General features: G+C 44.8%; 1 protein-coding gene across 1 annotated transcript in view; it reads left to right on the forward strand.

The window, feature by feature from the left end:
* The window catches only part of LOC104509103 (histone-lysine N-methyltransferase ASH1L-like), a gene marked incomplete at both ends in the record, with an annotated part of 31,384 nt that overhangs the window by 11,854 nt on the left and 7,753 nt on the right, over positions 1-11,777 (forward strand). Inside the window, 11 exons of the mRNA XM_010150932.1 lie at positions 1,569-1,663; positions 4,528-4,601; positions 6,375-6,420; positions 6,651-6,759; positions 7,162-7,368; positions 8,378-8,524; positions 9,622-9,730; positions 9,913-10,074; positions 10,275-10,369; positions 10,609-10,766; positions 11,723-11,777. The exon at positions 11,723-11,777 is cut by the window's right edge and continues 92 nt beyond it. Of these exons, the coding sequence (XP_010149234.1) occupies positions 1,569-1,663; positions 4,528-4,601; positions 6,375-6,420; positions 6,651-6,759; positions 7,162-7,368; positions 8,378-8,524; positions 9,622-9,730; positions 9,913-10,074; positions 10,275-10,369; positions 10,609-10,766; positions 11,723-11,777 (1,257 nt within the window). The remainder of the gene's footprint in view (positions 1-1,568; positions 1,664-4,527; positions 4,602-6,374; positions 6,421-6,650; positions 6,760-7,161; positions 7,369-8,377; positions 8,525-9,621; positions 9,731-9,912; positions 10,075-10,274; positions 10,370-10,608; positions 10,767-11,722) is intronic.

Raw genomic sequence — 11,777 nt, forward strand, 5'->3', positions numbered from 1 at the left:
CTTCCATAGCCCAGGTTGCTCCAAGCCTCATCCAGCCTGGCCTTGGACACTCCCAGGGATGGGACATCCACAGATTCTTGCTTTCCAGCTCTTGTACGTCGTTACTGCATGACCTTTCTCTGTGAGTCGTAGTGCTTCAGTGCAGCCCAACCCGAAAGGATTGAGGGCATGAGCTGGGGCTGGGCAGGGGGGTGGGTTTTTGGCAGGGGGGGCGGATTTTTAACCCTCTGTAGAATATCATCTTTGCCTGGTAGGCAAAGGAGCAGTCAGTTTTGCTTTGGCACTGAAATTTGTTTCAGCAAACAGAGTCATACTGGTTAAAACCCAGAACCTTCATTGTTTGTTACTGCTTTTTGATGAGGATGGCTCTGCATCCACCCGGCTGCGTTGTTAAATCCAAGTGTGTCATAACTAGAGCCCTGCCATGCAGCTCTGTTAAAAGGAGGGTTGTTTACTGAAGAGTGTGTACAGGATTTAGCTCAAAGGAGCCCTCGTTTCAGCAGTGTGCCTTAGCTTTTGCTTCACTAAAACTCAGTAACTAGTGAAATGAGTACCAGAAACCCAGAAAATGCTAAAAGAGGATGTGAACCACCTCTTACTGCAGTTCATCAGTCCTCTTTCTGACCCTCAGTCATTATTCTCAGTTGTTGCTATCTGTGTCTTGACATTTTCATGTGCATTTTCCATTCACTGGTTCAACAATGTCACTTTTTCTATTGAGCCGGCTTTCAGTTGCATGTCCAGTGGTTAAAATAAACCCCTTAAAAAACTTCAGTAAGCTTAAACAGCCTTCAGTGTAATTTTCAGCTTTGGTGTCTTTAACGCTTAGAAGTCTCTTCTGAATGTTGCAGGGCTGCCCTACCGGGTATAACCCCAGCTGCTTTCTCCTTCCCTGCTGGTCAGGGCCCAAAGGAGATGTTTCTGAAAGGCAGGTGACCGAGCTAGCTGGTTCAACATCTGCCTGACCCAACCAACCCTTCTTCCTTCTTATTCTTTCTTTTTCCTTCTGTGAAGAGGGCATCTCGTGGCTTTTTTAACTCTGATTACTCTTCTTTCCCTGCTTTTCTTGAGGAACAGCCTTCTGGAGGAGTAGCACGTCAGCATTTCATCATCTAGTTGGAACTAGATGATCTTTAAGGTCCCTTCCAACCCAAACCATTCTATGATTCTATGATTGCCTCTTGGCTGTGAGGAAGGCAGGCGCTCTGTGTGTAACATGTCAGAGACCTAAGCAAGCAACATCCGATATCGTTTGTTGACCTTCTTTTATTTCTGTAATCTTGGTTATTACTTAAATGTCACATACTAGGAATTAAAAGTTGATGGTGCCCACCCCTGGGTGTTGCCTGACCAGTAGTTACGGAGAAGAATCAAATCACAAGTTTCGAAACGGATGTGAGGAGTGTATTTGGCAAGCAACCTGGAAAGCAAACTATTTTTCCATTCCTATTATTCTTCTCTTGCCTGATGTTGTAGACATTCGTGCCTTAATTAAAACAGAAAATGTGGTTTTTTGCAAATGACGGGTGTTCCTTGTTCTGATTTGTTTTTGTCATTGTCGTCCACAGTCCAAAGAGCCGCCTCATACAATTAAAGAAAGAAAAGCTTGAGTACACTCCTGGAGAGCACGAGCATGGATTGTTTCCAGCCCCAATTCATGTTGGTGGGTACTTGATGTGTGTCTTAGTTGTTGGGAAACAAGTTCTGCACTTGGGTGACACGGAAGTCTGCTTGGACTTCACAACCTCTCTGCCTCTCGCCCTACTTTCTTTTGCATTTCGTCGCCTGGCCAGGTCACTCGTGCCTTTCAGCATGTGAACTTTGCCAGAGGGGGTACTCCTCTGTGTCCTGCAGGGCAAACGTTTCACTTGAGAGCCTTTGCTTTTTTTGCTGTACGGACTCTGCTCACCCGAAGAAAATACCAGTCTAGTTTAAAACCTGCTTTAACTGCCGCAGTACTTTTGCTTAGGTGCAGGGGTCTCCGTTCCCAACCAGCGTTACAGCAGAGCAGCCACAGACAATTACGACCATTTGTTGAGTCTCAGGAACTAAGGATGCAATAATAAACGCCCCCACGTCCCTGTGCACTTAGCAGCGTCGGTCTTTACGTATGGATAAAAGCGAGGAAAAATGCAAAACTTAGCTATTATGCCAGTTTTTATTTCACCCCCTTCTCAGGTAGGACAGAGATGAGATTTAGGGCTTCTCTGCCATCTGCAGAAGGAAGCCGTAACCTAAGGCTAGCGTGAACTCACAGAGTTCCAGGATGCTGTTCCTCAAGGCCTGGAGGGGATGACCAGGAACTCCCAGACTATTGTTTTTGCAGCTCATGTAATTTCCCTGGACAAACCAAGATTGATTTCTTTTTCAGGGAGTTGTTTCAGCTTTTGAAACGCTGTGATTTCTCCAAGTACTGTCATGCAGAGAGTTCGGGAAATTCCACGCTGTTCAGTAGGAATGTTTGTCCCGTCAAATACGAACGTTTCACTCATTTGTCTTCTTTACCTGAACTGTTTTACTCCGTACACAACTTCGACTTTCCTAGAGGGGTAGTAGCAGCGAAGAGTGACAGGTCTGTGTGAATCCGTAACTGCAAAACAGGTTTCAGAACTGAAGGTGTTAATTGAAATTCCCAAAAACGTGACCTATCCCAATTATTTTAGGAATCGGGTCATACAACTCTGATGCACAACCGAACCATCTGTCGGGATGCTCAGATTCAGTTTGCAGTGCCACGATCCTATTCTTTTCTCTCCCTGAGGTGTCCCCGACCCCGCGTTCAGCAGATGCAAACGAGCTCCCGCGGCAGATAAAGCTGCTGGGGTTACGCTCTGTCGGGGAGCTGGAGCAGGGTTTAACTGCAGAGCAGAGTTAGGGAGTGTAGGACACTGCCAGGTGACTGCACTAGGGCCCGCTTGATGAGGGCTGGAGGGACCTTCCATGGGCTCCAGGCACAGTGCCAGGGCACCTAAAAGAGCCTTTTGTCTCACCCGCTGAGGTCATAGAAGTGAAAGCAAATTCCCAGCAGATTTAGCCCTTTCCTGGAACCTGCTATGGGTGAATAAAGCATTGAAAATGAGAAGTAATTTAGGAGTGAAGTGTAAGGAAATCATGACAGTTTTTGTTTTCCAGTGGTGAGGGTATGCACGTGAATGTACAGGAAACCACAGGCTGTTGCTGGGGGAACCTAAAGGCATGTGTTAACATTTAGAAAAGGTGGGAATATTAGTCAGGGTACTGACACCCCATCCTTGGTCACTCCTCTCGCTGCAAGTTTGTGACACTTGATTCCACCAAAATGATAATTTTAATCTTGGCTAGAACTAACAGCGCTTATGTCAGACCTCAGGTCAGTGAGGTGTGTAATGGGTCAGTTTCCCTCTTCCAGGAAGAGATTGGGGGTGACAATGAATTTGAGAACATGGGCAAAACCTACAATGAAAGTAGTAACTCCTGTCTGAAACGGGTCTCACTTAGTGCTGAAAATACTGGTCATCTTGAAGTCTTTCCAAAACGTTGAGGAGTGCGTTTGCCATGTATGAATTTGTTCATAAGTCACTTTTGGTAGAGGTGGTAGGAACAGGCTTGGATACTGTTTTCAAAACTTAATTCAGGCTTTTTGAGCACAACATTGGGATTTACCATTTTGCAGGAATTGTGCACGCAGATTGTTTTAATGCGTATTTGTTCTCTGTGCTACATCGTATTTGTGTGGGTGCAGAAAGGCTCAGGAGAGTGTCAGCTTGGAATCATGGACTAGTTTGGGTGGGAAGGGACCTTAAAGCCCCCCCAGTCCCACCCCCTGCCATGGGCAGGGACACCTGCCACTAGACCAGGTTGCTCCAAGCCTCATCCAGCCTGGCCTTGGGCACTTCCAAAGGCAGTATTGATCTATGACGAGTCTGGGAAGGGAGAACAGGTCTACCCAAACAGCTTTGGGAAGACTGATAGACACCAATGTGTGGTTGGCAAGCACAGGTTTAGGGATGGGGCATCCACAGCTTCTCTGGGCAACCTGTCCCAGTGCCTCCCCACCCTTTCTGGGAAGAACGTGGGAGATTCCTACCCGGAAGTCATTAGTGCGTGCTGTAAGGCACGGAGCTGTGTTCGGTGTTGTCAGCCTCCTGCTGTTGTCCCTCCGGTAGCTCACGCTCAGTGACCCCTCCTCCCGGGTTGATGCTTTTAAGAGGTTAACTGGCTGCTGGAGGTCAGTCATTGGAGCAGAAGGCAGCTCCCCTCTGCCACCAACCTCGCCAGGCACCTTGTATCTAAGACAGCAGCTTTCCATCAAGCTTTAAATCTGGCTACAACAGAGTAGAATGCAGAAAATAGCATCATGGAGGGCTCTTCCCTGTGCTTGCCACTAACAGACAAAATGTTCTGGGAGGATTCTGCTCTGCTGCCTTTTTGACTTTGAGACGTGGAGAGGCCCTATCAGAATTTGGCGGGGTGCCTAGGAGCAGCCCTTTTTCCTCTTGGGGATATGGGAATATGAGTGTGTGCCACTTACAAACCTTTTTGTTTCAGGAAAGTATCTCAGACAAAAGAGAATTGACTTCCAGCTGCCTTACGACATCCTCTGGCAGTGGAAACACAATCAGGTACAAGATAAAAAGTTGCTGGTTGCCAAGATTATGATCAGAAGTCTTAGAAAGAAAATAGCTGGATTCTTACATGAAAACTGTGTTTATATATCCTGTACATTGATGAATATTCTGGTTGCTGCCACTGTATGAGAATTTGCATGTGTGTTTAATGTGAATAATTTCCATTATTCCATCTCTTGCAAAATAGCAATCCTGTGGGTTCCTGGTGAGAAAAGTCATTAATTGTGCTGCAGACTTTTATTTTGGTAGTGTGCTGCTTTCGGCAGCGATCCTGTTTTAGACACGCCTCAGGAGAATTCAGATGTACTGCCAACAGCACTGAGAAATTTCAGACCTTATTTTTCTTGGATCAGTCCCAGCAGAGTGGAATTTATTTTTCACTTGCAAGCTGAAATTTTTATACTGAGGAAAGAAGAGAAAATGTTTAACAGTCGCATTCTTTTTAAAGAGCTTTAAATATGTGCAAACCTAAAAATAGGAATATTCTTTTTTTCCCTGAGAAGTTTCCACCGAGTGATTTAACACAGGATTTAAGGCTGGAGAGTAAATCTCTCCCCAGCTCTGCTGCAAGAAAGCGTTCTCAGACATGGAACTTAAGCTTTTAAATGAGCAAGACAAATTCCCAGGTGGTTGTGGCTCCAGCTACTCTTTGTAATAGCACCACAATCTACTCTTAAGGATCGTGGTTGACATTTTAGCCGAGGACAGTTTCTTGCCATGTGTTGAAGATTACTTACATCTGCCTATCTTATCTACTCAGTATTACATAAATAATAAATATATGTGATGGATTGCCTTGACATTTTCTGTGCCTACCTAGAATACCGAGGAGCCTTTCAGAGCCGCCTGTGCGATGGCTGGGTAGTTTGCACAGTGTCTGCTGTGGACGTTGCTGAGGGAAGGCTGTTAATGCAGAAACTGTGTGTGAACCATCTAATCATTTGAAATAATTCCTTAAAGCTTCTCTGAAAGGATGGAATATATGTGAGGTGACAAAATGTGCTCTAAGCTTCCCGATTCCCTCCAGACATCTGTAGAGGGACTTCCTCTGATCAGAATCATAGAATCGTAGAACCATTGTTTGGGTGGGAAGGACCTTAAAATCCCCCCCAATCCCACCCAACCCCTGCCATGGGCAGGGACCCCTTCCATACAAGCCCAGGTTGCTCCAAGCCTCATCCAGCCTGGCCTTGGACACTCCCAGGGATGGGGCATCCACAGCTTCTCTGGGCAACCTGTCCCAGTGCTCCCACCCTCTGCGGGAAGAATTCCTTTCTGAAGATTTATTAGCTGCTTAGAAGATGAATCTGCATTTCTCTTGGCTCCTACCTGTAGACACAGTTTTGATAAGCACCTGGAGTTTTCCTTTTGCTTTTTTAAGTGTTGGCACATGGTAATTCCACCATTACCAAAGACGCTTTCTCCAAAGTAGATCTAAACAGTTATTTTATATATAAAAACAAACCAGCGTTGTTCAGAATAGTCTGTCCTCATCATATCTGTTGAGCATACTGCTCTGTTCAGGCAGCATGGAAAGAATAAACAATATGTGTGTCCTCAGCTAACTCAGTAAGCTGAAATTCTACCTATTCAGGTCCTTTTTTTTGACCTGTTTGCTGGTGTGGTCAGCCTGAGGAAGAGAACGCAGACGTATTTTCTAGTAGTGATTACAAAACTCTCGTATTTACTGACGATAGTTTCCTGGATTCTTTTGAATAACAGATGCACTTATGCAATATATTAAAATTTTCTTTTTCTTCCTTTTAGTTGTATAAAAAGCCAGATGTCCCACTTTATAAAAAAATCCGTTCTAGTAAGTAAAATCTTATTCCTAAAATGTGTTCACTGTGGAATTTTCACGCCACCCCTTCTTTCTGTCATCCTCTGCATCCTACCAAAGACCCTGCCTCCTCCTTTTTCCACTTTATGTAAGTGGAATGAAAATGTTGTAGATAAATAATTTCAGTTTTTTCACCTGGAAAGAATTTTTTTTCCCTCTTTGTTTTTTTTGTTTGTTTTCGTTGTGGTTTTTTTTCCCTCCAGATGTCTATGTGGATGTCAAACCTCTTTCTGGCTATGAGGCCACCACCTGCAATTGTAAGAAACCAGATGATGACAATGGAAAGGGCTGTGTGGAGGACTGTCTTAACAGGTTAGAAATGGGTCGACTGACTGTGATAAGAGAATTTCCATAAATGTGTCATTTCACATCAACTCATGACATTGTAACGAAAGGGGGGTGCTCCATGCACCCATTGTGGGTGCATCCATCATTGTTACAGAGCGTGCAGGGGAAGTTCCTGCTGCTTGTGTGCTCCCCCACCTCTTCCATCCGAGGGAGATCCCATTAAAAGCTGCATTTTGCTGTTTGGATAGCAGAGTGAGCCAGGCTGTGCATCCCTGTGAGTTGCCCTCTGAAAACAGGAGGCATTTTAGGTCTTTAAATTGTATTTAACAGAGGATTGGTTTTATTTTTCTCATCTTTCCCTCCTTGCTAGGCAGATCTCGGAGCCTGCTCTTTGCTTCCTTTTGACTTCTTTCTTTTTTGTTCTAGGATGATCTTTGCGGAGTGTTCCCCAAACACCTGCCCTTGTGGTGAACAGTGCTGTAATCAGCGGATACAGAGGCATGAATGGGTGCAGTGCCTGGAAAGGTTCCGGGCTGAGGAGAAAGGATGGGGTATTCGTACCAAAGAACCCCTGAAAGCAGGACAGTTTATCATTGAATATCTGGGAGAAGTTGTTAGTGAGCAAGAATTCAGGTAGAAATATTTATTTGCTGCTTTAGCATGGAAGGCTCAATAATGACTTTAGTGTCTGTTATCGTTGCTGGGAATTCCTTAGAGAGAAAGGAAGGGGAGTAAGGCAGAAAAAATGCTTTTCTGGTCACAGCCACCAGCAGGAAGCCTTAGAATTCAGATTTTTTGGTTGCCTGAGTTTTTATCTGTCAAATAGAGAGGAATGGCGAGCGCTGGGAATGCATCACCTGCCACCTCTGCTCTGTAAATGCCAAACGCCAGGGCGAACGCGGAGTTGGTGGAGTGAGGGGTGCTGTGCCAGGAGCTGTGCTGAGCTGTGCCAGGCAGAACTGAGGGGCAGAGTGGGGCAGGGAGGGAAGTGAGCTCTTGTAGGCGGGTGTGAAGAAAAAGGAACAAGTAGGAGCATTAATAACCAGTGAAAGAAAGAAATTATCTTGCTAACTGTGTGGCACCATGGGATAATTGAGATTGGAGGGACATGTTGCCACTCTTAGCTCCATCGGAGGACCAGCGCAACCCTCGTGAGAGATAACGGCTCACACAGCCCACTCGCCACTCTTGCTCTCTTGCTGCCAGAGGTACCCGTAATCCCTGGATGTGATTCCAGAAATCGTGTCCAGTCCCAGCAAATGAAAGAGAGGGGCTGATTGTTGTACACATGCATACATAGACACACCAAAGAATGTATACTTGCATTTTCTCTTCCATACACAGGTTATCAACATGAAATGTGTACACATAATCTGCAGAACCCAAAAGGGAGCATTCCAGAAGAGCAAATTTCTAAATTCTAATCCAAGCTCTGTCAGTGGCCTTGACTTATAAAAATAGGTATAATAATGGTTTTCCTCCATCTCTAGGTGTACGGTTCTATAAAATATAAAAGATTATCATTGCTCTTTCTTCAAAACCCTCTCTCAGAATTCTCGAATGTGCTATGACTGTGTTATTCCCTGTTTGCTTTGCAGCAACAGGCAGAATGACAAATAACTTTCCTGTTGTTGCTTCCTAGGAACCGGATGATTGAACAGTACCATAATCACAGTGATCACTACTGCCTGAATTTAGACAGCGGCATGGTGATAGATAGCTACCGTATGGGCAACGAGGCTCGTTTTATCAACCACAGCTGTAATCCTAACTGTGAGATGCAGAAATGGTAAGAAAATCATATTCTCTTCATGCAAGACTGGTGTGTGGGGGACTGAGGTACAGATAACCATTTCATCTCAGAGAATCTGATCTCAAAACAGAGAGGGGAATCAGGCTGAGCGGTGTAAATAATATTTACTCTCATGCTAGCAAACACACGGGAGAAGCCATGTCAGATTTGCAAGTGTTGGGCATTCTGGAGGCATGATCTATGTGTTCTGGCAAGGCAAACCCGACAGTGCTGGTTGTCGTACTCTTCACCTGCGGTAGATTTTGAAACCTGGGTAATGCCGTACAAGAATCTGTGTGCAGGTATTTGTTCCCCTCTGGCAATTCAAGTATTTTTTTAAAGCAGGCAAACAGGGAGGTAGTCTGATTTCTGCACCCCCGTGTCATATCAGTACGGTGTTGTTGGAAGAAACCCAGACTGGTAGGAAGGATTTCTAAGAAATTGGTGATGAAGAACTTGCACAGAAATGGCAGATGTGGCTGTACCAGGAATCGGCTGTGGTGGCAGCACAGCAGAGCAGTTGTGATTCTCAGATAGTGGATTTAAGCAATAGTAATCAAGTTTTACATTTTGAAATCCAACACACACACAAGAAGTAAGTCAAAGAAATCGAGAGGCAATTAATTTTAATGCATTTTGTGAAATGAGGTATGGTGTTTAGGCCAGGCCGGGTGAGGCTTGGAGCAACCTGGTCTAGTGGAAGGTGTCCATGCCCATGGCAGGGGGGTTGGAACCTGATGGTTTTTAAGGTCCCTTCCAACCCACCCAAACCATTCCATGATTCTATGTTTGTTGAAAGCTTTTGAGTGAGGGTGAGGGTCCAAAACGTGGCATTTGATGAGTAGATCTGCTGTGATGGCCAATGTAGTTTGTAGCTTCTCGGTTTGAAGCACATGCTCTGTAAATGCAGGGTTCACTTTTTTGGCTTTCAAGGTTTAATGTAAGAGCCAACCAAGGGAACGGTGCAAGTGGAGGACAGGCACAATCCACAGCACAGTGCAAGTGTTGCTTCCTGCCTCTAACACTTCCCCAGTGTGGACAAAGACAGTTTTCTTTTTAATTATTGGGAACATTTTACTGTATTTTCCCTGCAGGTCTGTTAACGGGGTTTACCGGATTGGATTGTATGCGCTTAAAGACATGCCTGCTGGTACTGAACTGACTTACGACTACAATTTTCATTCGTTTAATGTTGAAAAGCAGGTAAGGATCACAGTGCAAGGCCTTGAAAAAACTTATCAAAGACAAACAGTTCTGTAAAGTTGAAGGTTGATTAACAAAACCTGTTGTGTTGTATTTGACAGAACAGGTTCTTTATGATATTGGGAGATAACGTACACGGTTTGGGGGCTACTTGAAATAATTCTTTGTTTTTTTCCCCAAAGCAACTCTGCAAATGTGGTTTTGACAAATGCAGAGGAATTATTGGGGGTAAAAGTCAGCGGATGAATGGACTTGCGAGCAAAAGCAATCAGCCTGTGAGCAGCCACAGAAGGCCTGGACGGTCGAAAGAGAAAAGGAAGTCAAAGCACAAACTGAAGAAGAGAGTAAGTAGTCAAGGCAGCTTTTTTTTCCATGGATAAAGTTTAATAGGAAATCAGTTTGTGCCATTAGACCAAAAATCTGTGCATTTGTGTATTTTAAACATCAGAGAAATACTGAAGGTTCTGTCTCAGGACCTACTTCTACTGCTTTGCTAAGTTCTTGGCACAGTTCTTCCTGTCTATCAGAACGATCTGTTTTCCAGAGGGGCCACATCTCAGAGGAACCCAGTGAAAGCGTGAATGCGCCAACAAGGCTGACACCACAGCTCCAGATGAAGCCCATGTCTAACAGAGAAAGGTAAGGAGTGATTTCAGTGCATTTTTCCTCAGAAATGGAGTGTCGTGCAAAGGTTGGAATTATTTTTTTCTGTAAGATGGGGCATTATGGAAGGTCTGAGCAGTTCTGCTGTAACCAGCTAGGGTGGACCTTCTCTCCTCTGACATCAGAAGTGTCTGAATACCTGTCTTTTTCCCCACGTTGGGGGATGGATTTTACAGTAAGAAGGTGATTCTTGAATGCTTTTCTAATTTCTGCAGGAATTTTGTGCTAAAACACCACGTATTTTTGGTACGCAACTGGGAAAAGATTCGACAGAAACAAGAGGAAGTGAAGCACGTCAGTGACAACATCCATCCCACATCGCTGTACAACCGCTGGAACGGAATCTGTAGGGATGACGGCAACATTAAGTCTGGTGAGGCCAAGACGGGTTCCTCAGGTTGCTGCTTTGAGAACCTGTACGACGTGGCCGTGGAGAGTGGATGAGTCGGTGCGGAGTTGCTGGAGGATCCGTGTACCTCTGCAGTACACGCCGGGAATGCTGTACAGATAACAGTACCCGTATATGTGTGTGTATGCTCTTATCTTTACATGGCAGGGGAAGACAGAAGCTCTTTCACTGCTTCAGTGTATCTTTTGCGTTACGGGATTCCGCAGTTTCTTCCCTAAGGCTGTTTTCTTAAGAATTGGACGTTTGTACTGTATAAACTGATCATCTGACTGCTGGATTTGTTTGCCTGGCAGCCCTGATGTCTCTCAGGTCCTGGTATAAGTTGTCATGTCTCACGTTTCATCAAGAGTGGCTTATTAGAGGAGGAAATTTAATACGTCCCATGACTGGACCCCTGCAGAGAAAGGCTGTTTCTGCATACCTAGACATGAAACAGTTGTGCTGACTTTGAAACTTGTCATTTATCCTTATAATCTGATGGATTTCAGGCCATCAGAGAGCAGAGCTTTTTGGTATGCAGTCAGTAATGGGGCAAAATCTGACTGTCAGGAAAAATTTTTTTAATCCTGCTCCAAAAATACCACTCTGTTCCTAGGAATACGATCTTCACAGCCGTGCAGGGTTGGGTCCCCACTGTCAGGTACATGGGAAGTTGGGAAGTGAGTGTTTGGGGTGAATTCAATGACATGCTGTATTTGCTCCAGCAACTGCAAATACTTCAACTAGCTTCACCATTTACATGCACTGTAAGCAGTGAGAGCTGATTTGGGAGTATGAGACTGAAGCCTTTGGCTGTTAACCTAGCTTAGAAAACATGGTAATTTTAATAATTGGTGCTGCAGTTGCTGGGTCGGACAAGAGACTGTAATTTGAGCTTGTAATTTTTTGTTTAGAGGTAATGGTGTTTTACCCTCTTTCAGACGTCTTCATGACCCAGTTTTCAGCCCTTCAGACCTCCCGCTCTGTGAGAACACG

Source organism: Eurypyga helias, unplaced genomic scaffold (assembly GCF_000690775.1).
Source record: "Eurypyga helias isolate BGI_N326 unplaced genomic scaffold, ASM69077v1 scaffold5414, whole genome shotgun sequence".
Lineage (NCBI taxonomy): Eukaryota > Metazoa > Chordata > Aves > Eurypygiformes > Eurypygidae > Eurypyga > Eurypyga helias.